Raw genomic sequence first — 27,715 nt, 5'->3', positions numbered from 1 at the left:
ACAATGCCACTAGCACCATGCATTGTGTCAAGGAGGTGCCGAGCACCACGAGTGGGTGTCTCGAGATGAGAAAGGAGGACAAAAGTGGGGTGGGGGGGGAATAAGCCCTGCTGAGTGGGTGTGAGGGTGGCACTTCTCATGTCCTCCTAGCAAAATTTGAGCTCCTTAATGCTGTGTAGCTTTTGACACAGTACATGACTCTGAAGTTCAAGGACTAAAAAAAGCTGTCTGTATGCATAAGATTTCCTGCATATATATCTAGTTTAAGGATTATTAGCTCTTCTTCCCTGGTTTTAACTGATTCTTTTAACTTTCACCTGGTATCGTGGTTTGAAAGAGCAAGAGCATTTGTGAACCTCATCGACCCAAATGAGAATAAATTTTTGATGTTACTTTTTGAAGACTTCTTTGACTCTGCATTGGTATGTATGTGTATTTAGGGGGCAGAAGGGTTGCCTTTATTAGATAAGAAAGCTACTGTTCACAAACAGCTTTCTGTTTAAAAAAAAAAGTTATGCAGACCCTGTGCTCTAGGACTGAGCCTGGGATGCAGCTCAGGTGGTGGAGATGGGCAGTGCCCAGGAGTCTGCTCTGGGCTGGCATTAGGCTGAGATCTGATACACCTGGGAGAAGCTGCTGTGGGGCTGCACAGGGCTGCAGTGTTTTCTCGTTTGCTAACATGAAGCCAAGTGTTTGTTTTTGCAGGAAAATATGCAAGAAGTTCTGATGCATTTTGTAAACAAAAGCTTTTGTGCTGAAGGCCTTGTTTAAAAACCCAAGTTGCTGCTGATGAGCTGCACCTTATGCGCAAATGTGTTTGCCAAGGTCGTCCTGGCCGTTCGTTCCTGTAGTGTTTGAAGCAGCTGATTTACTTTTAAAGAATAAACCGAACTGCTTACAGTTCTCATTTAGGTTTCTATTTTAAATATTCATAACTTTAAAGGTATTGGAGGCCTAGTGATGTAAATTTTCAGTAGGAAGAATACTTTTAGCTTCTTTCCCCAAGCTGTTCCCTCAATCTTGTCTGTAGCTTGCAGTAACTATGTCACTTTGTGCATCAGAATTTATTTGAATACTTATGACTCTTTTTAGGAGACTTGGTAAAAGATATTTGAGCAAAATCAGATTTTCTTCTTTCTCTACTAACCACATTGAAATTATATGAAACACTCTATAAATTATTCATTTGTCAAAATTTGATTTCTTTGTCTTCCTGGTCCATTTCTTCCATATACTTTCACTGTGGAGGACAGTGTATTGTTTTATTTGGGTTGTGTTTTTTTTATTAATGATTACTTTTAATTTTCCTCAATGGACTTTTACACTCTTCAGATATCGTATGTTATGATATCTAGTACTGTAGTGTGTGAACATAAAACGTGTTTTTACATAGGCCCATATGGGCAATAAAAGTAACAAAGCGATGCCACGATGTGGGTTTTCCAGGGAACCTGAGGGCACTGCATTCTCAAATGCTGCTGAAATCCCCGGGGGAAGTGGGTGCTTTGCTCCCTTTACCCTCCCTGCATAATGCCAGCCTGTATGATCGGGGTGACCATATGTGATATACCTGTATCAGGTGGCACTGCTTTTCCTGATGTGGGTACAGTAATGGTTTATGTGATTTTAGTCCCTGAAAGGTGTGACAGTGGGGGCATAAACGCCTCAGCACTTCGAGTACTGCTGTTTTTGGATTGTGGTGTGTTAACGAAGGCTTCCTTTATTTTTTCCATCAGGTGGTTTGCAGGTGTAGTAATGAAGGTCAGTATTGTTTTTCCTTCTATTCCTTGATATCCTGAATCTCAGTCTCGGGAGCACGTTTCTTAATTCTGCTTGAACTCTATCATCTTTCTCTTCTTCCCTCCGCTCCCTACCTCCCCCTCCTTCTCTCTGCAGTGTTTTCTTCAAATCCTCCTGCTAATTTCCCTTCAGTTAACTTTCATTAACATTTACATTGGAGCACAAAACCTTTTACTGTTTCTCTTCGTTTGCTTGTTTTGAATATGCTGAGAAAAAAAAATGTAGCCGTGGTATCTTGTTTAAATGGTTGGCATCAATGCTCAGAGTAAATGATGCTTCTGACAGGACTTGAGGCTAGACAGTCTGCTCTTGCACGTCTATTCCTAGCAGCTTCTGATGTTATTCCCTCTCTGAAGGCAACCACTGTCACAGAATAACGTGGTAACTCCTTCACCTATCCTAACCAGGCAGAGGGATGTCTGTCTGTCTCATTCATTTCAGCAGCAAGATTTTGTCTGTGGCTGCAGCTGGCTTTCCATTAGGGCAGGGGAGCAGGTGCTTTCAGAAAGAGCAAGTATCCATGGGCCCAGACATCCAGGCTCACAAGTCGTGTAAAAATGAAGCACTACATTGTGGGCCAGATAACTTGAGCTTATTTGTCCTTGTAGCTTATTCTAGTGGGAGCAGAGTGGGCATGAATGTGTTGTGGTTAATACTCTAGTGGTTTGCTCTGTTGACACTGTCAAAAGCTGTATGTTACAGATTTATCTGTTGCGGTTAGTAAGTAGCTTCTCCTTCCTATACCTATTTAAATAGTTATCCAGGTCAGCGGTTAAAGTATCTGGAGCTTTTTTTACAGAGAAGCTACAAGTCCCCTTTTCTGTCTAGGATTAGATAGTTGTGAGCTTTGTTTAAAACTGAATCCCCAGCTGGGACATTTTTACTCCTTCAACACCACAAACTGTAGTTGCTTCAACTGTTTTTCATACAGACACCAGCTCGTTGCTAGCTGTAACCTTTCAAATGATTTTTCTAGGGAAGAAAGAGCTGGTGACTTTATTTTTACCTGAACTAGGGCATCTAGTGACAGAAGCAAATATTTGCTGTGCTCTGCGGCAGGAGGTAAGACTCCTACTAGGAGAAGAAAATACAGATATGTGTGCACACAAGTGTGTGTAATTAGATAAATGTGGAAAATATGTTACTGAATTCTTTCCCTTCCTATTCTGCCCCTTCCTCTCTGGGGGGACAGGCTTTGAGGACCCTCAATTCTATACTTGACAGTGTCCCGCGGGAGGAGAGAAAGAAATTCCCTCTGTCTGAAGAGATGTGCTCGCTCACGTAAGTGGTTTTCCCTCCAACTCTTGTTGCAGGGAAGATGGTGTTTAGCTACAAGAGTTAAAGTTATTTCCACTTTAACTTGTTGTATTATGTTGTTTCAGGAAAGACCTTGCAAAAACTATACTGGAGGTTGGTGGTAAGAAGTACTTAGTGGTTATTCTTATGAAGCTGGGGTTCTCCAGCTTTACTTCATCTGCTTATTTATTACAGTTGAATTATAATTTAAATTATTTCCTTGTAGATAGTTGATTTTTTTTGGGGGGGAAATCAGATGGTATGTTAAGAAAATATTAATCAAAAATTGTTAGATGCAACAATGCATTAATTCTTTCCGGTTAGTATTAGTAATTCTTATTAACTAATAAGAAGAGCTAAACTGATGTATGTAGAAAGGCAATTAGATCAGCTTTATGTACATGTTTACAAAGTATGCTTGCTGTTAGTCTTTAAAAAAATAAAATTTAACTACTTTCCCATGGTGTGGACAAACTTCAGTGAACAAGGTTTATAGCCTCTTGAATGAAGTCTTGTTTTTCTCCTAGCAGTAACACTTTCTAGGGCATTACCGTGGTATGTGAAATGTAACTTAATTGTAGTGAGTTAGCGATGAGGCTTTGTGCCCATCCTCTCCCTGATCCCTAAGAACATCTCCCGACACACGTGTGTTGTGGTTATCAGTGCTCTGCACCTCAGCCTCGCTGAGCTGGGGGGAGCTGAGGGTGCCTGGAGCTAACGCTTGGCTGTCACCCTCCGCTGTCTTCCTAGGTGAACCTGAAGCTAGCTGATGAATACGACTGTATAGTATATTTGCGCAAGAGAAGCAATGCTGTAACCCTCTGTTATGCTGGGGTGGATATTTATCCTGTGCTTATGTTTGCCATGTAGATTATGACCTTCAGGTTGCCCTTTCAGAAGCACTTTGTAGGTTAATGACAAAAAAATGGAGGGATGACCTCGTTCACCACTGGTTTGAAGATAACTATCTTGCTGAAGCTTTCAAAGAGATCAAGGATAGAGAATTTGAGACGGTGAGGGTCCTTATTTTGAAAACAACATACTTGACAAGTCTGTATAGGGGCTAGTTTTGTTTGAGTTCAGTCAGGATGTCCTTGTAAGAAGTTCCTACAAACTGATTTTATAAATACACAAAGTTAGTTAGTTATTTGTGGATGGTGTTTTTTTTTTTTTTAATCTGGCAAATATAGAATGGCATATTGCTAAAATAGCTTTTACTTCCAAGTTATTTTACTTCTAAAGCATAAATAAGTTAATTTTTGTGGTTTATGTTTGGAGGCTTGCTGATCATAAGTTGGATCGAACGATTTGTAGCAACTTGAGTGTTTCTTCCCAGTGGCCTTTGGCAACACACTGACTATTTAAAAGCTTATAACTGGAGTAGAGGTTACGCAGCCCAATAGAATAACTCTTTGCAAAGGAAATGTAGCCTGTTTTTTAATAAGATGTCATTTGCCTTGAAGGACTGCAGAAAATTTCTTAACCAGCTAAATGAAAGGCTTGGGGATGAAAGAAGGTAAGCTGTGAACCAACAACTAAACTGATGCCTTCATTACTGCAGAGGGGAAGAACTAGGACTGTAAACTGACTTGGGTTATATTTAAAAAAAAAAAAGGATTTACATCACATATATGAATAATTAAATTCTTAAAGAGACTTTATTCATTTTAATGGTAGTTCTTTTGAAAGTAAAATCAATGAAGACAATGCATTACTACTAAAATGCTATATTCTCTAAGCTTCTCCAAGCTTAATTTACTTCTAGGAATTTATTAATTCTTTTTTGAACAATAAGATTAGCAACCAATCTTAATGATTTTACCTTTCATAAAGTTGGACTCTGATGTTGAATGCATCATGTGAAGTCTGCTTTTCTTCCAGAGTCTATTCATTCCCTTGCATATCTGCTTTTGCTGACATGAACGAGGTAATAGTCCTTAGCACGGTGGCACCTTCCCTACAGTGTTACCGCAGTTAAAATGTTACTTTCTGTGGTGTGTGTGTGTGTGGTGTTTTTTTTTTTCTCCCTGGTTTTCATTAAAAGAGCCTAATTTTCTGGAGTGTAGAGTGTAACCTTCTATTCTAGTTAGAAAGTTTGCTTGTTTGTTGCTTAGCTCCCAACTTACTGCTGCTGACTTTGCTTTTGCATCAGCCAAATGATAGAGGCAGTGCTTCTCTTCATGGTGATGACAGAAGAAAGGAAACAGGAGGACAAGACAACTCTGATTCCTCCAGCAGAGCTGCTCCCAGACTGCCAGAAAACAAGATTAGCCTGATGCCCGTGTAGGAGAGGTCATAGTCACAGTTACAGATCCTGCAGATTGCTTTACTGGTCTTTAAGTAGATGTATTTGTGGCACTGTACCTGACAGTTGTATCGAACCAAAACCAAGTTGATGGAAGCCAGTTCCACTGCTTCTGCTTGTTTCAAGTGCTCAGAAACACAGAAAACTTTCACAGGATCTTTCCTGCCACAAACGTGCGAGCATTTGTGTATTGCCTTTCCTTGGGCTGATGTAGAGCCACGTCCGACTTTGTGGGTATGGTTGGGTGAGCTGTAGGTTGAAAATTCGCAGGTTGATCCCAGCTCTTATTTCTGTAAGGTAGGCATATGTGTACACACATATGTAGCACAACTTTTTCCAATTTTGTCTTGTTAAAGAAAACTGAGCCAGCAGTTGTGGTTTTTTTCTGGGAACGGCAGCACTGCTGTTGTGCTTCCTCAGGTGAAGAAGCCATCAGACGAGAAGCTGGAGGAGTTCTGGATCGACTTCAACACCGGCAGCCAGAGCGTGACTTTCTATGTGGACAGTAACGAGGTAACAGCAAAGCCCACGAGGCCTTGGGTTAGCCTAACGCCGCGGGTGCTCGCTCAGCCCTTCTGATGTGGTGGCTTTGGTTTTCAAAGGGTGCTCTTTGGGACTCGGTGAGGCTGGCGAAAGAAGCAGTCGGCAGTTACAGCCTGAAGGGTAAGGTTTTCAAACCAGCATTATCCTCTGTTTGGCTGCGGGTCCACAAGACGCAGGGAGCCAACCTAAAATCTCACCCATCACTGAGGAGAGGTCCCGTGTCTTCCCCTCTCCCTGTCATGCGCTTTGGTCACCTTGCACTACCTCTGCTTGTTGGACTGTCTGAGGGCCCGTTTAGCACAATAACCTACCCTCCCTACCCAAGCAGGACAAGTTGAGGGGTCAGTTTATAGATGTGCTAGCGACTGTTTTAAAAGACTTTAATAAAAAAAAAAAACACACCCAAAAAACCAACCAAACAAGCACTTACTCAAATGTTTTTGGGGTGATAGACTGAATGTCTTGTTCTAAAATGGATCTAACTGCTTTTTTTACACAGAGCGTGATGGAGAAAAGATTGTTAAAATTTACATGAAGATTCCTGCTACTTTTAACAAAACAGAAGCCACAAAAATCAAAATATCTTTCAGTGCTGAGTTTGAAATCTTAAGTATACTTAGAAAAGTTCTGGGAGATGAAAAAATGATGGTAAGCTCTTAGTGTGAGGTTTTTTTCTTTTCTAAATTATATTTTACTTGATATACTCTGGGCAAAAACATTCAGTGCGGGTTCTTTGGGGTTTTTTATGTCTGTTATATATCTGTCTTCCCCTTGAAGATTTGTGACTCTCTGTACAGATGTTCTTAGCTTTGGCCTAAAAGACAGATTGGAGACTTCAGGAAGAAGTTTCAAGGGACTCAAATTTATGGTTTAGATGCTGGAAGGTTAAACTGGTTTGATCAATTTAGTGTGCTATGATGACTTTTGCTGAGTTTCCAAAGTAGGAAATAAAACCTATGGCATATAATTGCCTAATTTGAAGTGTAAATATGCCCTTACACCAGCTCAAAGTGTTACATTGTACAGGACGAGCAAATTGTGACATGAGAACCTGGAGAAAAGGGATGCTGCAAGACACAAATCTTAGATTGACTTTGTAGATAGTACTTCTAGATTAAAAGTACTTTTAAAACCTAAATTTTTTTATAAGCTAATGTAAAAACATGGGAGATGTGGTGTTTTGTTTTTTTGTTTGGTTTTTTTTTGGTAAATGTTAATATGGTTAATTTTTTTATACTCGTGATTTATCCACAGTCTATGGGGTTTGCAGAAAATCTCGCGTGACAGTAAACAGCCATAGCACAGTGGCTGTCGTTTATCCTTGCAGAAGCAGAGATATTTCCAAATGGTCAGCTCAACTAGCATCCAATGATTTGCTGCTGGCGATTAACAACTGTTAGTTTTGTTATTAAGTAGCTGACTTTAGATAAAGACTCTGTTTTTTGTAAGGTCACTTTCATGTGAAATTAACTTGCACGAACAGATAAATGTGGCTGAAGAGGAGTCTGTCCATGCTGGGAAGCAAGCCAGGCAGAATGAAGCAGGTGATTTTTTTTAAAATTATTATTGTATTTCATGAAATTTAAATTGTTCAGTATTTAAATGAGTATCTTCACTTGCAGTCCACAGCTTGCAGTTAACCACATTAAAAAATAAAAAAGACAACCCCCAAGCTCAATCTTCTACTGTTTGTATCTCGTGAGCTTGGTAACTGGTGTTTGTGGTGGACGCTGAGTCCCTCTAGCCCAGGGAGTGAGGATGGGGTGCCGTGGCCATGTGCTGCTGGGATTGCATGGGCAGGGGAACTGCTCGTGGGATCCATGCACTTGCAGGTAGCCTGGCAAGACACATCTCAGCTGCTGGCTGACCTCTGACATGCAAAGAGTGTGCAGTAGTGCTTCTCCACCTGCAGGTGTGGTGTGGTGGGATGCACCCATCTATCCTCCCTTGCTTGCCCATGCATGGTTCCTGGTTTGGCTGTGCTGTGCAGGTGCCTGTGGGAGATTCCCTGCAGGAGGGGACAGTGGCATCTGTGTGTCCATGGAAGCACAGGTCCTCTGATGGACCTGTGCTTGCACCTTGGCACTTAATGGGCTCTCCTCTGCGCAGCGGGATGTGTGTGGTGGGGCAGCCTCTACCAAGGCTTCCCGCAGGGAGGCGACTTCAGTTTCTTCTCAATAAGGTGATGTGATAGGGAACGGTGTGCTCCAGTCCCCTTACCCCACACAGAGCGGATGATGCCCTGGAGATGCCTGGGGCTGTTGTGGAAGTGCAGCCAGGGGAGCAGAAACGCTCACCTGCAGTCCCTGTTTGTAGAGAGATGAGCAGCAGCACAGCTCCTCTCTGCAGGAGATGACCCACTGCCATATGCAGAGGCATCACGGGCGCTGCCATAAATACCTTGTGTTGCAGGGCTTGCTCTGCCTGTGCCCCAACTACAAGCATAGCTGCACGCCTTGCAGTAGGAAAGGCTCTTAACTGGGCCTGGGATAGCCATTAGTTCCTTCTTACCGGCCTACGGCCAATGCTTTGTGTTTCTTTGAATTGAGCACATTGAAGTTTCCATGATCAAATGGTGTCGCTTCCCGTGCTGCCAGTGAACATCTCCTGCAAGATGTCTCTTTCCAGGATCTTATGGCTGAGTTTAAATTCGTTCCAAATTATAGATGTCAAGGGAATACGGAGCCTGAAGCACAGGCATAATGCTTGGGTGCCTTACCCAAAGGAAGGTCCAAGCCCAGCAATGGTCCAAGGGGAAGAGAAAGGAGCTCCTTCTTTTCCTTCTGTCCTCTGAAGTTCTGTAAATCCCCACTAAGGCTGTGACACAGTTTGAGGAAAAGTTGCTTTCAGCACAAAAGCAAAAGAGGTGCACACGATCAAAATTGGTTTTAAACAGGAAATGTTTCCTTGGCTCAATTTCAGTATCAAAGTGTTTGGGAGGTGGCTTTTTTCTGTATAGTGGTCTTTTCTGTTTGAAGGCTGGGATATGCCCTTGCTGCAAAGCTGGTTGTATTCCAGTTCTTTAAAGTGATTACTTTTTGTGTAGATTATTCCTTGGTGTAACTTGCTTAACAGATATTTCCACATCTTCCAAGATGAGCTCTCGCGTCTTTTTCTACTGCTACCACCCACAGTCTTGGAAATCAGTCACAAGTTTGAAGAACCCTTAGGTTAGGTAGCATTCTTTCTGTGCCGATGTTAAAAGCAAACTTTTACTTCCCTCTTAGTTACTGTGCGTTTCAGATTTCTCCAGGTTGAATACTCGAAAGAGCTACTTCCAGCTCTAGATGTCTGAGGCAGTAACTTCTTCAGTAGTCTTTCCCATTTTCCTCCAGTTACAACCCAAAATGAGCTAGAATGGAAGTCCTCCAGATTCTGGAGGTGCAGGTGAGGGAGAAAGTCCTTCACCAGTGCCCACTGTGAAGCGTGCACAGAGGTACAAGGTGGGCACTACTACTTGAAGCAATCAAGGAGCACAAAGGGCAGAAGGTAGTTCACCTGTAGTGAAACAACTTTTGCAGTGCCCAGTGGAGATTCAGTGGAGGGAAATGGAGATGGTGGAAGATCCCACTGGTATGTTGCTTCAGCCAGACACAAAGGGTTGTTCACGACTTTTAGCTCTGGAAGACAAGGTAGCAATCGGATGATAAATTTATATGTATTCATATAGTACGAGTGGCTTAGAAGGGGTAGGCTTGAGATGCTGTTCATTTAGCATTGCAATTCTGTACTGGGTCATTTGGAGATGTTTGATGTTTTTGTTCTATTAAACATGATCTTGAGATGTTTGCGCCTAACAGTACAACTTATTATGCTTTTATGCACATGTGTAAGAATGGAAAGGGGGTGGTGGTGTGTGTGTGTTCAATTACTGCAATGATATTCTCACCCCGATTGCTGTTCTGCAGCGATACCTGAGTCCGCTAATTCACAGAGGAGGAAAGATCCTTCAAACTCTGAAAACGTGGAGACTCTAACAGACAACTTAGCCGCTCAGCACAGCCAGCAGTTAACAGGCACTGCAGCAGTAAGTGTTTGGTGTGTGGTGAAACTGTCCTTGTGCCCCTTTTTCCCCCCCATCCTCCAGTCTGCTTTTTTATAGGCGTGGTTAAAACCTTCTTTCAAAGAAAACTAGTTTGTACCCAGATCCAACAATGTTTTCAAACTCCATCTTGTATTGGTGGGAAGTCAGCCCAAATACTTGCCTCCAGAGCTGCAATTTTGGCAAAACCGCTTTAAAAAGAAAGAAGAAATTTTACTCCCTCTTATAAGGGGATGGTGGGATGCTCTTAGTGAGAAGCTCATAGTATCACTTATACGCAACCTCAGATGTTTTTATGTGTGGCTAATGATGAACCTGTCATCCAGCTGTTGCCACAGGGTAGCACTGAAAATCTCTGTTCCTAGAAGAACCCACTTCTTTATTGGTCGTATGCATGCTCTGTTCATGGTTTTATGTCTCCGAGCAGAAAATGGTTAATTCTGGTATCGCCGTGATTACAGTGAGCCAGCAGGCTGATGTGGAAGATGCTAACCAAGGCTCAGGTCAGGCATGGCTCCCTTCGATTTCTTAAGTCTGACACAGTTAAATGTCGCCCAGGTGGCATGGTGAAGGCTCTGCTTTTGTGGGCCTTACAGCAAAAGCAGATAAAGTGTTTCATAGTAGGTCCAGAGGGTGAAGCTGTAGCTTCCTTGCCTCCTTCAGCAAAAAAGTCCAAAACTCCATCTCCAACGACGAAAGCTAAGCCTGGGTGAGTGGTTTTTTTTCTAGTTTGTTTTGTTTTGTTTTCCCTCCCCTAGAGTTTTAATGCATGTGATTTTTGAGGTTTATTCCATCAATTATTAAATGGAAAAAAAGATTCTGTTTTGCAACCCTGGCTAGCAAGGCTGGTTGCCCAGAGTTACAGCACTTTGGAGTTGCAGAACAGTGATGTTTGGTTACTGGCTTGGCTGCTACTTTGGTGTGACTTTTCTTTCTCATAATTGATTTAATCCAAATACAAGATGAGCATACAGCTGTATTACAGAGAGCTTAACTTCAGCTGTGTAACCGGAGCTCACCAGATATGTAGCTGTTCACAATGAGGACCATGACTTCTGTGAAAGATGTGAATTTGAGTTCACCTTGGCATTAGTAATTCCATTTTTTTCAGAGCTTTGCAGGACAGCATTTCTTATAGTTAACAAGTTGGACTTCTGTAGAGCGACTGATTAGCTTTCTTCCCTACACACCTTTTAAACCACTGCTTTGATGCTAATTGGTGCAAGTTTTTTTTTCCTCGTAGTACTTCACAAACTGACTCTTTGGGCTTTAAATGAACAGCCCCTCAGCACTGCATTCCCCTCATGTGTCTTCTTGTCCCCAGTGAGAAGCCCTTAGAAGAAGAACCTGTGGCAGAGTCAACACCAAAGGTATGCTTGCCTTGGGGCCCACCTGAGTGAAGAGATATGGGGCAGGGAAGAGATACTCTAGTGGAGTTGCAGAAGAAAGCTAGGATGGGTTGACCCACTCCTGCCCTTGGGCAGTGTCCTGAGCCCATGTAGTGTCATACCTGATGTACTGTGCCATTTAGCACCAGGAATGAGCTGCAGAGGCAACAGCTGCCAACCTCATTCTAGTGTGGCCCAACCAAGTAATTCAAGCTCAGCTGAGTTTATTCAGTGTATGTACCCCCTGGCAGCGGTGTGCTGTGCTTGTGTCCAGGAGCACGGTGTGTGGGCAACCAGCCTGGCCCTGGGTGGGACAAACTCTCATGTCACAAGACTTACACGGAGCCTGCAAGAGCAAAGGCTTGCTTGCTGAAAGGAAGCAAGTCTTGGAAGTCTACAGACATGTTTATTCAGTTTTGTATCCAAGCTTGAATGATCCTCCCACACTAGATCTGTCTCTCTGCTCCTGGCATAGGAGCTTGCTATCTGGGTAAATTAACAACAAGTAACCGAGAGCCATCTGGAGTTGCGTTTCTTTAGACAACTTGAGCACTTGGAAATTGCTATTGATGTGTCCAGGTATTAATAATAATAATAAAAAAAAAATCTATGCACTACATGAGAAATTTAATTCCCAAAGTAATAGTTTTAATTTGGAGCAGGTACTTAAATGTGATTCTTACACAATCTTAGGCTTATTCTTGGGTTTACGTTTCCAGGTACTAGGTTTAGATTTTTTTTTAAATTATTTTTTAACTGACAGGTCAAAGGTTTGGTAACACTTGCCCACTGCACAATGAATTCAAAGCTTTTGAACTACTTCTTGCTGTATCCTCATGCCCTTGCCCCCCCAGTTTCAGCTCTGGGAGTCCCATACTTTCTGGTAGGAAAGAACTGCAGGAAACGGTTGCACCGGGACAGTTGTTGTGACAGGAGGAATGAAATTTCCTGGCATGCCTTATCTCTGCTTTTAGCAGCCTCTAAGATAAGAACATGACTCTGCGTATTGTGGTTTTGGATCCTGCACCCTTTTCTTTTCAGAATGATGCTACCTGGGAAAAAAGAAACAGAAAAACAAGTTTGGCCAAGCAGAGGACTGAAGGCAGGTATGACACACAAGGACTGGTGTACCAGGTGATTTTAGACCATTTCTAGCACTAATGGGGGGAGGGAGTGCTCACGGGGTGGGCTGTCTGAACAGAACAGACAGCAAAACAAGCAGGAGGCTATGAAGGGTCATACCTTGTCTCACTGGGAACCTTTGGGTCCCCAAAGCGATAAATACTTAAGAAGCTAACTCTAGTCTGCCAAAAATGCCCTCACCTCTGTGATACTATGTCACATTGGCCCTTCCATTTTTCCTCACCCAACCGTAATCCTCCCATCTCGCAGTGAGTTGAGTTATGAGTGGCAGCTTATTTCACAAATACCTAAGCTTTTTCCGATGCTGTCCCAGTTCTTTGGCATCGTGCATCCTAGTGTTTCAGGACGGTCTCTTTCCCGGTTTGTCCCCCTCCCTCACCTGTATGCATCCATCTGCTCATGTTCAAAGCTAGTGGCACTGCGGGCAGAAGCCCTTGAGGGTTTGAGGGCCGTATGCAGTCTGCGGCACTGGAAGTCTGTCTTGTTGCACCCTCCTCCTGCACCCTCTGCCAAGTGTTGTGTGCAAGTTAACATCTGCTGCTGGGCAGGAGAGCAAATGAACTGTACGCAAGGATCTCTGCTGTGGTTCTGGCTGTTCCAGGGCTTCCTTGGGTGTCCTGCTTCAGTCTACTGACTCTTAGCTTAAAAAAAAAAACCCAAGTGTTTAGATGAATTTTGTGGTTGATTGTAGATAAGAATGGGAAAACTTGATGCAGGTCTTCATCATTACTACAAGTTCTGTGTTTTAAGAGCAAATAACTCGATGCGGCAAATACCGGCTGTAAAAGAGGAGCGTCAGTGTAGAAGTTAGAGGTGGAGAAGAACTTCTTAGTTTGGTGGTCCTGCTCCCTCTAGTGTTTCGTATGAAAATGAGGGTTTCTTTCCTTCGGGAAGCTTTAACGAGGAGCTCAGTTCTATAGTCTTCCTATTCTTTCACTAGTAAGAAGGGGAGGGTGTACTGTACGTTGAGCAATAATTGTAGGATTTGGAGAAGGAAATAAAGGTACAGTTAAGTTTAAATGTTGAAAGACATGAAAACAAAATCTAGATGCATACAGAGAAGTGATTAGAGAACAAGCAGTAAATGTTAGAATTTTCAAAAGGGAATTAAATGTTTTTTTTCTCTTAAATACTTCTGAAATTATCTTTCCATTCATGGTTTCTTCCTACCACGTACTATTATTGGTGATGTGGGAACAAAACATCCACTACATAAACAGGGATAGGCTAACTTGCATCTTCTGAATATTTATCTTAAAATCAAAAATTTACAATTGAAAGAGTGAGAATCAAGACAGACAATAATAGAGACTAAGTAGGAAAGGAACAAGTATTTTTTTTTTTTAGAAGCTGAGAAAACAGCATTTTTAGTCATATAAAGTATCTGAGTATTTGCTGTATAATGGAGTTCATAGGGGAGGGGAGCAGAAACAGACCACGTTATCCCCCCCATGTTTTTAGTGAAGTTCTATAGGGTCACTTTTCCCTATTGTATGTCACTGCCACGTATATGTTGTCTTGCAGGAAGGAAACCTATGACTTTGAAAACTCAGACTCTGCAAGTCATGAAAAGGTAAAGTTGAGACAGAAGCTGTTAGATGTGCTAAGGTCCCAGCTCAGCAGCTAACAGAGTAGTAACAAAGCAGGGGATATCTCTTACTGCAGAAATACAGTAAGGATGGACACGCTGTTACAGCAAAACAGACAACTGGGAATCTGAGGGTCCTGTATTTCTGTATGGTGCTATACATGGAAATATTTTTTTGGAGCAAGGAGAGTGCTCATCACTTCTTGAATCTTGTGGTGTGTACTGTATGATAAAACCAACTGCAACAGGAATTTGAGATGTTGCTTGAGTGAGGCTGTGGGATATCTTTGCAATTGAAGGCCAACTTCTGTTTGCATTTTACTGAATATTGAAAGCAGATTGAGCATCCTTCGCTTTGTACTCCTAGGCTAAACCAGAAGAGACTGAAATCCATTTCAAGCCATGCTTGGCATGTTGGGAATCCATGGTTAAAGCCAGTCATTACAAAACTTTTGTTGGAAATTCAGCTTGACTTATATTTGCAGACTGTTAGAAAAACTGAATAAAAATGAGTCACTCTGCTTTGAAACTTTGACCAGTGCGGGTTTTCCCAGGAAGCTGAAAACTTGCTCCTGATGGCTTCTGTCCGGGTGGCTCCACAGTACAAACCCTTTGGCTTTCAGCCTCTTCCCTGGTGCAGGTGCTGTCACTGCTGCCGGTTAATTCAGAGGCGATGGGTGCTTAACGGGACACCCCAAACTTCTGTTATAAACGGGACACCGTCCAGTCCTTGCTACTGCCACTGGGTGTCAGCATAAAACCCTGCTTCATGGTACCCTGCTTCATGGTACCCTGCTTCATGGTACCCTGCCCAGGGTCCCGGCAGCCCCGTCCAAAGGCTGTCCAGGGACAGTGCGCTGCCTTTACAGCACGCTGCTACTAGCGGTGTTAGTGCTTGAAATGACATTTCTTATGATGTTAGTGCTCAAAATGAGCGTTCTTCACAAAGCAAGGAAAACAGAAAGTAACTCCGGTTTAAGACAACAAAAATTTGTCTATTATAATTTATGACACTGTTTCAATCAACAAATCCCACTCCATTAAAAAAGTTGAATTTCCATGCTGGACTCATAATTTATTCCTCCTCTAGCCCTTTTCAGTCCTGATACGTTTTAACTTTGTAGATTATTTTACAGGGTAACTGAACTTTTAAGACAAATACCTGCTTCTGTTTTAGGTCGCTGAAGCCAAAGGAAAGATTCTTGGCCAGAAAGTTTCTCCACAAAATCAGAGGTACAGGATAATACACGCAACACTTATGAACTTTTTGCTCTGTGAAAGAAGAGTTCATTGCCTTAGTTAAGCTTTTTTTAAGTTGGGATCAAAAAGGCTGTGTGGTGTTTCTAATAAAATAGTTCCTTGCTTAGCTGCCACAGTATCTGTGGATGTTATCAATACTAATATTTAAACAGTACCTGAGAGGGAGAATAATGACTCCTGTCCACTTTGACAATAATAAGACTTTAACTCTAAAACATCCCCCTTCCCTGATCATATGCCTAAATTACTGATTTAATTTTTGAGAAATGCTTAAAACCTCTGCCTTGCTTTGGCCACCTCCAGTTATTGCAAGCTGCCAGGGACTTGCCACCTCTAAGTATGTAGCCTATTTTTTTTTCTTTTAAAAGGTTCTAATTTCCAGGTATCCCCAGATTGCTACTCTCAGAAACCAACCAAAGAAGAAAAACTTGGGTAATGACTGCACATTAACAGTTTGGTTCTCCAGCTGATCTCTTAAGGAGCCCCCTGCCATTGCTATTTGGCTGTGCCCCTTCTGCACTGCTGTGATGTGCTATTGCAGCATCTGCTGGTCTAACTCTGGTCTTCTTGGGTTACTTGGCAGGAGTTATGAAATAGGAAACAAGAACGAGGAATCAAACAAGCTTGAGAGAAGGCTGGTAAGTCGTCTGTGCTTTTTCATCCCTAGAGCCTTTGATTGCTGTGTGTATCCACCTGTATGAATCAGTTGCACCCTTAAAGAGGCTGAGGTTTAAGGCTTACCCAGTGTGGAGGCAGAAGAATGTGAGCCTGGGGGGCCTCAAAATAACCCGCTTGCGGCTACTGAAAGCAGTGCTCAGGGTGCACCAGGACTGCCAGACCAGTGACTGAATGTCTGTGTTCGTTATTTTTCCTCACTGTGCTCTTGGCTGCAGCTCGGGCATGCTGAGGCTTTCCTCCTTGCGAGAGCTTTTTATCTGGATGCAGGAGGGAGGGAGAGATGAGGACAGAGGATGTACAAGGCAAAGAGCAAGCACCTGCCTTTTTAGTGCTTTTATACTGCTGGTTTTATAGTTAACTGTTGCTGTTCTGGCAGATTTCACAGCTTAAAATACTTCAAGTATTGCACTGTGGGGAGGAAGAAATGGAATGATTTGGTAGTTAATGAAGGGGAATGGCTGGGAGGCTTCTGGGTGGATGGAGGGAGCTGACTGAGCAGGATTCACTCTTAGTAGTGTCTTTAGTCCGGTTACAGGAAACATCTCTTCTCTGAAAGCAACGATGAAAATACAAGCACTGGTCAGAGCGAAAAAAGCTGGATCCTTGAGTCTCAGAAACGGTCATTGCCAAAATCTCTTGACTATACCCGAAAAAGACCCAGGGTGAGAAGTAAATTAAAAGGTAAGCTTGGTCCCCTGTTGACACTCAGCTGTGCATGACGTACTGTACTGCAGATAAGGAAACGGCCGATGATGGTTTGAGAAGGAGGATTTGGGTGAGTCCTGAACTGAGTAGGAGAGAGCAAGCTCGAGGCCAGCAGCAAGGGGTGGCCTGTGGAGGAGGTGCATCGCACGCCCTTGTGCTGGAAGAACCGAGCTCCTGTCCTCTTTCCTCTGGTGAATGTACTGGCGTCCAAATGTCTAGGTGGAAATTAGGCACCTAAATGTCTGCCTGCGTGCAGTGCTCTGTGTAATGGGGCTGAAGAGCCCATGGGTGCTGAGCTGATGGCGGCGTTGGTGCTCTTGAACACAAGAGGAGGAAGATCTCTCAATCTGCCATACCTCCTCCCTCCAACTTTCTCTCCTCATCTCTCCAGAAATACAGTTGACTTGGGGAATAAACCTTGAAAAACCACAGTTTGCAGACCATGGCACGCTGCTTCCCTATCTGTATGCTGACAGGCCAATTGTCCTCAGAGTGATTTACAAAATCAGATGTGATAACCTCTGATAGCATCCTCTGCTCAGGCCTGACCAACAGCAAACCTCCCCTCTGGCTGTGCTCTGTGGCTGCGTCGGCTGCTGGGACCTCCAAATTAAAACTAAATTGCCCTCAAAGAGTTGGAATGTCTCTGTCCCTCTTGTGGAGGATGAGCCTTGCTCAGGTAGCTGTTGGTTTCTGTAGGGATGAAAAAGCAAAAGAAAGTTGAAGGAGAAATTACGCTTTATACTGTGTTTCCATGGGAGGAGTTGTTCTCACTCCAGTGCCAGACCACGTGCCCTGGCTGGGATGTGGGGACCATCAGACAAGCTGATGAGCCTGCCCCTTTTTTGGCAACCACTCTGGATGTAGCGAGTTGCGTACATCATTTAAAGTCATCATTTAGAAGTCAGCTCCCTCCATCCACCAGCATAATTTAGAAGCTTTGTTAGAAAGGGGTTTTGAAGCTTAATGCAAGTGTTGTGAATTTTTTTCTTGTAAATGCCTAGAAAACCAAACTCAAAACTGGATTATTTAGCTGCGATGCAAACCTTAACTCGATAAGGTATGCAGTTACATTGTCAGTAACCAGGTAAGCTTTTCTCCTTGCAGTGCTTCCAGTGTCTTCCCCGAGTAGTGGCAGTGACTACCAGACAAAGAAGGTAAGGAGGTGTCATGCTTTGATGCCTCAGATTTAAAAACATTACATGTGCAAAATGTGTACAAATGAGTTGCAACTAAATAAACTGGTGTATTCTTTCTTCTCAAATGTTCTGATGGACAAATTTTCCTACTAAGTGTTGCTGAGACTGTGTTGGTCTACTAGAGGCTGGGGAAACACGGAGGTCTTAGGAAAACATGTGAAACTTCATAGAAACAACTGTGCGTGATCCCTAAGCAAGTTGTTCCAAGACTATAATATTTACCTGTGATAGATGGAAACTTGGGCAGGAATTGGCATTCTTGATGTGACACCTGCCTTGGCTGGTGGTCACTCCAACAGGAAGGAATTTGGCTCTAGGGGCATGCCAAGAGCTAGAGCTGCCTATCCAAATACCTGCAGAAATCCCAGCTAGGTCCTACCAGGCTGTGCCGCCGTGCTGTCCTCTGCCCTGTCCTGCCAGCAGATGCCTTGGGAAAGTTCATGTTCTCCTCTGCATTTTGCTGGCAATTCTCAGGGCTTTTATTCCAAGTCCTATGTTCATGCACTGCCCTTCTCTGCTTTCAGCTATAGCTCTGGGAAAACTAACCATGGATTATACTGATGGGGGAATTAGTGGACCAGACATACACTAAACAAAATAAAATACAGTTTAGCAATGCCAAACTCTTCCAGTGCCTAGCCCAGGCAGTGCTGTGTATCAAATGTTTTGGAAAGGTCCCCACATAAATACAGAAAGTTTGGGAAAAAACTCTCCAGAACTGGTAGTTGCATTCAAAGCTTTTATTTTACCCTGGAAACCTTTTCTTTTCTCTCTTGACTAAAATGCTCTGATTCTGCTTATGAAAAACTTCATCCGCTATACAACTCTAATGGCTAAAGGAAGAACTTATGCATGTATTGAACTTCAGGGTGCAGATCTCCTTCAGTGTTGGAGAGCGCTATCCATATGTTAGGCATATTTCAAGTGTATCTCTGCTCTTAGTGTGTTTAAAAACCAAATAAACAAAACTCCCCCCCCCCCCCCCAAAACACCCAACCCAAACCCCTACTTCTGTAGTAATGTTTAAATAAAATACATGCTTAGACTTGGCTTTGTTTTAGCAGGAAGCATCAAGGCAAAGAGCTCAAAAGGAGATGCTAAGGAAAAAAAGCACATCCAGCTCCAAGGGAGATGATTTGCCTACAGGAGATCCTGCTGGTATTTCTTTTTTAATCTTCTTCAATGCATCAGAAATGTTTTTGATATGTGTGGTGTATGTTTTCTAGGTAGTTTTTCTGGTGTGTGTTTGTGGTTTTTTTAATATTTTGCCTTTCCTTCATGTTTTCTTCATAAGCATTCTGCCTTGTGATATTTCTTGTAATAGCTATGAGGGCTTGCTAAGTGTTTGTAGATAAAGTCTCTTGAGCAGGGAAGACATTAGCTGGGGCTAATGAGAGGTGAAGGAATTTAACTTAGCTGGCAGCCAGAAATAAAACAGCCTTTGGACTCTGAGCCACTGTCTGTTCCCTGTGTGAAGAGATAAAGGAGAGGGTGGTGGCTTTTTTTTTTTCTGTGTTTGTCATTAAATTGAGGTTTCTAGTCAATACAGGATTCAACCTCTATTGCCTGTGTCATTTGGCTGATCTCTCGTGCAGATCAAATACTCTCAGAGGAGCGCGAAGGGGGTCCCCTGTCACTTGATGCATCTACCAAGGGCTATTCCGGTGATGAGGAGAAGGCCACGCAGGTGCAGTACGCAGTGCTTAAACTCCTAATCGGCTGTCAAGCTACTTCTCAACTAAACCCAATGCATCATGTCGCTTTGCTTCCTATAACTAGACAAGTCCCTGGCAGCTTGTCTGCAGTGCAGGATGGGTACCTTCTTACTCTGTTGTCCTTCTCTCCTTAGAAGTTTCATGATGCATCTGACAAACTGTCAAGAGAAGAAGAAAGTTTTAAGCGGAAGGACTCAGGTTTGTCAGTCTCGATAACATGGAAGAGCTGTTTAAAAAGTAGAAAGGGGTGTTGATGGAGTTGTCATTTTCTTTCAAAGACAAGTAGGCACTGAGCTTTTTGATATTTGAAGGATACTTTTTGCATAAGAAATATCTTCCATTTCTCTGTTTTGTATATTGTGACAGGCTATGGCAAGACATTCCTGAGTTCATCACTAACTCACATCCTGCCCTTGATCACAGGGGAACTACTAGTGTAGCTATTAAGAGCTGAGGATTTACAAACCCAGTGACCCAAAAGAAAATATGTGAAATAAGTAAAAGAGGCCAGAAAATTAATTTTTAACGATTTGAAAGTGCAATGCAAATTAATTTTAAAAAATAAGCATTTCTGAAAGTTGTTGACTTTCTTTAGACCTAAGAATATAGATGTGGACCATCGTTATAAGCATTTGGTAAATGATGACTTGTATTACTGTTGTAGCTTCTTTTAGGTAAGTGATATTTAAGGACCTTTCTTTAATGAAACAGAACTTGTACAAACTAAGTCAAAACTGCAGCACAGTCTCTTTTGTGATTGGAAACAACTGAACTTCAAGAAAGTCGAGCAGCAATGGGCTGTCTTCATCCAATGTTCCTGATGCTGATGTAGTTCTGAGAGAGACTGTCTTAAAGTTATTGTTGTGACTATGAACCAAGTCACTGAAGCTTTGGTCTCGGACAAAAGCATTCCCTTTCTCATGAGCTGGCTATGTTTGTGTTCCCAATATGTCTCTTATCCGTTCAGCATTTGCAGAATATACCTTCACTGCACCAACATACCTGTTTAATTTTGGGGGAAGATAAGTGCTGAGGACTTGGTTTTTATCACTGCTTACTGTACAGTCTTACAGTGGGAGAGGAGTTGATACCATGCGAAGGCAGAAACAGGGTTATGTTCAGAAGTTTCAGGTGCGGTATGTGACTGCATTTGAACGCTTGCTCCGTGAACCCTCGGTCTACTTCAGTGTGCTCCTTGTGGTCCGACTGTCCCCCTTGTCCTGGGCTCCACCACCGTCCTGCTTTCTGCCCTATGGAGACTCCAGAGAGGTGGTTGGTCAAACACAGACACCTCATTGAGCTCAGAAAAGTGGACAGTGAGACAAAGGGATGATTTTTTTTTGCAAGTTTTCCTTAAAATACAGGCTGTAGCCTCCCTCACCGTGTTCCTAAGGGTTTTCCGGGGTTAAAAGTAATTGTATGGCAACTCTAGTGAAGCTGAAGAAAAGAAGGCTGTTATAGGTGTGAACAGTTTTTCTCTCTCCTATGTATTTATGCAATTTTTTTTTAAGCAGTAGCTGAAATTAGCTCAGGAACAAATGAGCATAAACAAATTGTGAGCTTGGGCTGGAAAAGAGAAGGGGAAGAAGCTGGGCAAGAGTTTTCTTTCTGGTTAGAATAGTGGGCCAAGAAATGAAGCTGCCTTTGAGACAGAGATATTGTAGCTTTCCAGTTATCTGCATGGCACTAGGCAGTCTAGCTGCCTGCTTTTGCGAGGGAAGAGACTTGCTGGTGAAATCTTGTCCTGTCCTGTAAGTGTGATGCCAGACCCTAAAATGAAGTTGCCTGCTTTTCTGCAGGATTGGTAATTCCAAGTGGTGGTTTTTGCTTGAGTAGCTGGTAGGTACTGCCACGTACCTCATGCAAAAAGAACAGGTCTGTTCTGAAACATTTTCTGTTCTCTTTTTAGATATATTAAGCAGCACTATCATAAAAAAGCCTAAATTTTCCAGTTGGGAAACAAGTCATTTGTCCTCTGACACTTCCTATAAACCAAGGAAACTTTTTGATTCAGTAGAGAAGGAAGCAGAGATTCAAACAGGTAAATCAGGTTGGCAATTAAGGTGAAGTGTTTAAATGCTTTCAGCTTTTCTTTTTGGATGGTAGAAATCACAATCACATGGAAGCTTCAAGAGAGGTATCTGTAGGGAGGATACCTTTTCCAAAAGTCAAAATGTAGCAGAAGGCATGTATTGCGGCACTGCCATTGGATACCACATATGTAGAAGTGTGAATAAGGAAATTTGGGTTCCCTAACCACAGTCGTCCAGTTGAGAAGCCCCTCAATGATGCCAGCACTTTCTAGTGTTTCTGAATAGTGGTTGTCCAGAGCTATTAAAAAACAAAACAACCCACCCCACCCCACCCACCCACCCCCCCCACCCCCCCCAAAAAAAAACCCCAAAACCTGAAAAAAGCACTTAGATAATGGTCAAAGTAACTGCAAAATGCTGCTAACTCTGAACAGAAGGGGGTTAGGCTTTCCTTGCAATGAGTAAGTAGAAGAGAGGAAAACAGTGACCTGACTCTCTTTTTTTTAAATTGTGCTGTGCTTTTGCTTCATTACCTGTAAATATGTTGCTCTCTGCATTTGGCTAGTATTGTGCCTCTTCTTCCATGCAAGTCTTCCTCTTCTAACAAGTCTTTCTCAGTGCATTTTGGGGCAGTTTCCCTCCTGTTTGTGAGTTCTAGAAAAGCAAGACTCAAATTTGAGCTCTCTAACAAATGTTGTTGTTCACATGAACGATGAACCCTTCAGTAGCACGAGGGTTTACATTCCAGTAAGCCCTCCAGCACGGTACTAACTGGGCATATGCTTTCTCCTAGGTCAGGAAATGGATGATGGTGTGGATGATGCATTTTTTTCCAAGATGCTGCGTGAAGACTTCAGTGATTCAGGGGTGATTACTGCATTCGAAAGCTTTATTGGCCAACTAAAGAAATTGTTCTGGGTAATGTGCACTCTCTTAACATGTGTGCTGTGTGTGGCATTTTCTCATAGTAAATTACCTTTTTATCACCAGGGGAGTTAGTGTAAATATTCCATCTATATTTTGTGCCCAAGAGCAGATCATACTGGATCAGTACTTTGTATTGTGCAACCGTGACTTTTGTTTTTGAGATGGTGTTAGGTATTTACACTAAATTTTTAGCACTAGTCCTTGAATCAAGGCTAGAGGTGGTTGCATTTACAAATCAGTTATGACTAAAATGTACACAGTTAGCATTAATGCTGGTCTGAAGTGGTGCTAACAAAGACCTGGTTTTGTGCAGTTAAGTGTGTTGGAGTATGGGTGAAGTTTGCTTCTTTGCTGGCAGGATGGCATGACTTTGACCTGAAGTCACATGGGTTACATAGAGGTCTGTTGGCGTAACTAGTGTGGTTGAATGAAATCAGTTCGTATTTGCAGTACCCTGTCTATGTGTCATCTCACTTCAGTTCAAATTTGACTTAAGATGGTTTCTGCTAAGCTGAGAGGCAGCCCGCGGAGGGTTTTGCCTTCCAGGGAAAGGTTTTGCAAACTAGACTTCTAGGTTTTGGCTTGGGCCATTGCCTATATCTAATGGCACGTCCCGCATTTAGTTGCGGTACAAAAGGATGGAGACCAGCGCGCAGAACGCCCTGAGGTCTTCAGAGAAGAACGTGTCTGCCCTGCTGAACCAGATACATGAGTGCAGGTAAGCTGTCTGCTACTGGCTGAAAACAGCTTTAGCTTTGTCTAAATTTTGAAATGAAAAGAAATGCCTCTTAAGTGAACCTGACTAAGCTACTGCGCTCATTATAGTTTATAAGGCAAAATAGTTTGTGTGTGTGTCTCTTTTCCTTTGCTGTAAGAAGAGTTTCAGAAGCATAGGTCCTGTGATTTATCCTACTTTTCCTGTAAGGGGAGAGTGGCTGGATTAATTAATGCAAAGCAAGCTTGAGTTAGGAGCAGTTGATGAAGCAGTCCTTAGACTGTCTTGTGATTGTCATTAGTGTTCACAAATCTGTTTAAAAACCCTCTTGTTACACTCAGCAGCTTCTGTTTCTACACCTTTTAAGAAAGAAGCCAGACTGATTTACTTAATGAAGTGGGGGAGAAGAAAAGTAAGGGGTCTGTTATAGACCCATTTCCGCTGATTGTTTCCATGTGCATGGAATAAATGCCAGCTAGTGGACTTTACAGGCGCTCTCCAGATAGGGCTTTAAGCAGGTCATTTTACTTTACGGTTGTCAAATTTCTCAGATAGGAGCTAAATAAAAAAATCAATTATAATAGTTATGGATTTCTTACAAGCAAAATACAAGCAGAGCCTGAGATATGAGTGAGTCTATCGGGCTCCATATCTACTACACATTGAGTTTGCAGGATTAAGATCAAATGTAGTATGAAATATAGCCTTTAAAGTGCAAAATCCCTGGTATCAATAGGATCTCTATGAGCAGAATTTGCTTGTTGTTAAGGTACATGGAGAAGTTAGTGTTCCAAAAACAAAATTGGGGAACGTTTTGGGGTGGAAGATAAAGAGTTAATGGTGGTGAGCTGCTGCCATGCTTTGATGTTATTAACCAAGTAACCTGGAGCCAACCAGAGCCATGGGATATTGGGGAGAGAGCTGTGCCAAATCTGCCTTACCCCAGAAGCGTAGTTTCTAAAGTCACCAGATGATGGCTTGGCATCCCACTGCCAGGGGAAATGTGGCAAACCCAAGCGAATAAGGGTGTTTGCTGGTTAAGGTTTAGAAATCACTGGTATCCTGTGGCAACACTGTATGTGTCTATCAAACCCATGGTAGGAAAACCCATCAGACGTTATTTGTGCCAAGATGCTGTCTTCAGCTTGGGAAGTCTCTGTTGAAATCCCTGGAGGCTGGGAGAGTATGCAGGGCAAGTATTGCACTGGGAACCCTGTTGTACGTGCTGTCCTGGGCCTCCGTTATGGCTGCTATTTGAGACAGGCTATTTAGCTAAACTCATCTTCAGTTTGACCTGGTACAGCTATTCACGTGCTCTGTGACATACCTGAGAACAAAACTGGCCCATGTAGTTCAGCAAGGATGTTTTGCTTCTGCCTAAAGGCAGGTTTGGTGCCGAAGGGATTGTCATCTGCCTTGCGCTACTGCACATTAAAGTGTCAAACTTGTTTCTGTTCTCCATCGCTAGGCTGAGTAAGCTGGAGACCTTCCAGAAGATTGTTGTGGAAGAGCTTGCCAGCCTTGAGAAGGAAACTCAAATCTTGGCAAACATGGAGAAGGACGCAGTGGTGTGTACGACTTCTCGTGTGCTAGCCTGCAGAGGTACCCCTTCCCAAGTAACGGGGGTTTTCTTTGGGGCTCTTTTTAGGACTTCTGGAATGCGCAGTTGCTCAAATTGAATTCTTTCTGCAACGAGCAAAAGCAAAGGTACGTCTCTACCAGCTGTCCTGCGTGCTCACAAGTCCTCTGATGGTCAAAGAGGGCACTAGTTAGGCTGGTGGTACCCTCGCTGGTATATCAGGAAGTATTCTGAACACAGTATGGCATCTCTACTTGGTGTCCATTGATGGAGCCTTTTCAGCCTCATGAGGGTTTTGAATAGGGACTAGGGTGCAATGAGGGACTCTCTGTGTGGGAAGTTGCATGATTGGACTTGAAGATTTTAAAGGTCTCTTCTGACCTAAATGATTCTATGATTCTATAAGTTGTGCAGGACAGGCACATATGTTAAGAGACCTGTACCAGGATGTGGAAGAAGGTGCACCCTCTGGTCATGTCTGCATCTAGGGGTCAGAGGAGGTGGAAAGAGGTGATCACTTCCTATATAAAAGATGCTGTTGGTGCAAATGCTGGGCAAAAAGCTGCAAAAGGGGGAATCCTCAGTTTCATTTTTATTGATAAATATCTTTGTTCATCAGTAAGTACTAACGCTTCACAGACACACTAGCCAAGCTCACTTTTCTTCCAGAATTCAGTCTGTTGATTCAGCCCTGGGTGAAACAGCAAAGAGTTTTACCGACACTATGCAGAATACAATGGTACGTGCAGTATGCAGGCAGCTCTGTACGGGTGGTGGACTCCAAGCTGTGGGCTGACTGATAAGTGTTGGAAGTAAGAAAATGAAACTGAAGTCCTGGGAGGGGAAACCTTCGGTTAGCTGATCTGTGGGGCTGGTTCTTTGTGGGGACCCCTGGTCCTGATGTATGGAAAGCATCGAGAAAGCAGCAGTTGCCCTGTTAGGGATTAGAGAACGTGGTCAAAAAGCACTTGCCTAAGGGAGAAGGTAAGGACCAGGACCATCAGGTAGTGATGCTTCTCCTGGGTCCATATCTCAGGGATTCCTTCATCCTGAGGCTGGTTTCTGTGCAGTTAGTGACCCTTAATGCAGTTCTCTTCTGTCACTTTGTCCCACTTGCCCTTGGAATTGTGCATCCGTGACGTTCTTTGGCTAGGAGCTCTGCAGCCTAACAACACCTTGCATGCTTTCTCATCTGCTTTTTGGGTCTAGCAACATCTAGTCTTTATGCCTCCAAGTTTGATTTCCAAAACACAAATTTGTTAATTTACCTTATATCCCAGTTAAATATTCTGCTTAAGCTCTTAAACTCTTCAGAGTCTGATCACTAATTTATGCCCTTGTTTTAATTTGTAGATTAAGCTGAATACTCTGTTAATGTTGACACAGTGCTTAGTTTCCATCTTGTCCCCTCCATCACATGTGCCTGTGTTTTTGCTACTGCTGCTGTTCCAGTTTTTATGCGCAGACCTAATGGCTTTGGGGGTTTAGTGTTCCTGCAATAACTGATGGATTACTATGATGTGTGTAATGCCATGTGTCTGCACTGCACAGAGCTGAAGAAGGCTCCCTGTGTTGAAGGAGCAACCATGCCTGTTGTCACTACAGTAGACTGGGCCTGGGATTTTAAAAAAGATGCTTGTTTCTTTTAGCTGTTAAAGCTGGAATCCTGAGCCTTTCCATAGGGAAAAGTTTCCCTTACGAGCGCAGAGTTGCTTAGGCACATAGGGCTTTCCCTTACCAGAGGTGCTCCTGCTGAAGGACGCCTTTAAAGAGGGGTAGGGCTGAGGAAGGAGCAATCATATCATGGGAGCTGCTCATCCTGCAGCCCCTTGTTCCAGGGTGGGTGCTTGAGAATTAAAAGCTGAATCTAAATGTGCTTTTAGTATCTCTAGAGTTTCTTTTCTTATGCAATGTAAATGTTTGTATAAACTTTTGAAATCTTTTCATTATCTTTTTTTTCCTTCCTCGCAGTATGAACTCCCAATGAAGAAGGCAGTAGAAAACAACGTGTTGATTTTTCCTTCTGACTAGCAAACCCCTGAATCCATTAGAGCTCTTAACATTTGAGCACCTTATGCAGCGTAGAGAAGACAGTCCTGTGAAGGTTGTTAATCTATTTTAAATGAAAAGGGGAGGAAAATAACATTGATATTGAGCCTTTTTTTGCTTAAAAAGAATATACGCTCCTGAGTGGTCCAGTTTTGACCCCTGTGGTGATAACATCAGCAAAAAAGCAAGATGAGTCCATTAAATATCAAAGAAATAGAAAATGAACTAAATATGATTTAGCCACCAAACTGATGCAAGTACTGGCTTTCTTTGGGTATTCTGCTAATGCCTTTATCAAATGTAAAAGCATTTAATGATTGATTCTAAGTAAAATATTGTTTGCATAGGATAACAATCTCCTTATTTCTTTTGAATTGATGCACTGTGCATGCCTGTGGAAAGCTACTCTGGAGTCCTGTATACCTTGTGTGGGATGTGTTAGGGGTAGCTTCTTGTGTGCATCCAGCACTGTGGGAACTGCTGGCTTGAAACCAGAGCCACTCAATTCTGGATTGCAGAGATAAAAGCACAGAGGGATATACTGGATATTGGCCAGATGCCTGATGGCGAACTGGAGACTGTGGAGGGCAAGAAACTTGGAGCATTGCAGAGAAAATGGCAAGTGAAGCTGGAGAAATTTTAAAAACCGGTGAATACTGGCTTCTAGGAGAGTTCAAAGCACAGTGAACAATGTTAGGATTAGATAAGCTAGCATCAAAAGTTTCTTGAAAGTGAGTAGCAGATAAATCA

The 27,715-nt window shown here is 42.8% G+C and overlaps 1 protein-coding gene across 1 annotated transcript; it reads left to right on the top strand.

Moving 5' to 3' along the window:
* Positions 1–386: 386 nt before the first annotated feature.
* On the top strand, positions 387–26,947 carry SYCP2L (synaptonemal complex protein 2 like). Its single transcript, XM_075495622.1, has 32 exons — positions 387–422; positions 1,737–1,761; positions 2,777–2,862; positions 2,993–3,081; positions 3,183–3,217; positions 3,967–4,109; positions 4,560–4,612; positions 4,978–5,023; positions 5,822–5,914; positions 6,004–6,064; positions 6,444–6,592; positions 7,428–7,488; positions 9,853–9,971; positions 10,414–10,483; positions 10,650–10,695; positions 11,311–11,356; positions 12,416–12,480; positions 14,042–14,090; positions 15,283–15,338; positions 15,949–16,003; positions 16,568–16,724; positions 17,856–17,905; positions 19,009–19,105; positions 19,543–19,634; positions 19,797–19,860; positions 21,572–21,703; positions 22,489–22,613; positions 23,246–23,340; positions 24,806–24,905; positions 24,986–25,044; positions 25,586–25,655; positions 26,888–26,947. Exons 1-32 carry the CDS (start codon positions 387–389, stop codon positions 26,945–26,947), a joined length of 2,484 nt encoding a protein of 827 aa, XP_075351737.1.
* Positions 26,948–27,715: the final 768 nt, after the last annotated feature.

This window comes from Mycteria americana, chromosome 2 (genome assembly GCF_035582795.1).
Source record: "Mycteria americana isolate JAX WOST 10 ecotype Jacksonville Zoo and Gardens chromosome 2, USCA_MyAme_1.0, whole genome shotgun sequence".
NCBI lineage: Eukaryota > Metazoa > Chordata > Aves > Ciconiiformes > Ciconiidae > Mycteria > Mycteria americana.
This window is presented reverse-complemented; position numbering and strand designations above follow the sequence as displayed.

Coding starts and splice junctions, on each gene's coding strand:
- SYCP2L (XM_075495622.1), top strand. CDS start 387: ATGTTACTTTTTGAAGACTTCTTTGACTCTGCATTG. Junction 19,861..21,571: donor TTTTAAGCGGAAGGACTCAG/GTTTGTCAGTCT, acceptor TTCTCTTTTTAG/ATATATTAAGCAGCACTATC. Junction 21,704..22,488: donor GGAAGCAGAGATTCAAACAG/GTAAATCAGGTT, acceptor GCTTTCTCCTAG/GTCAGGAAATGGATGATGGT.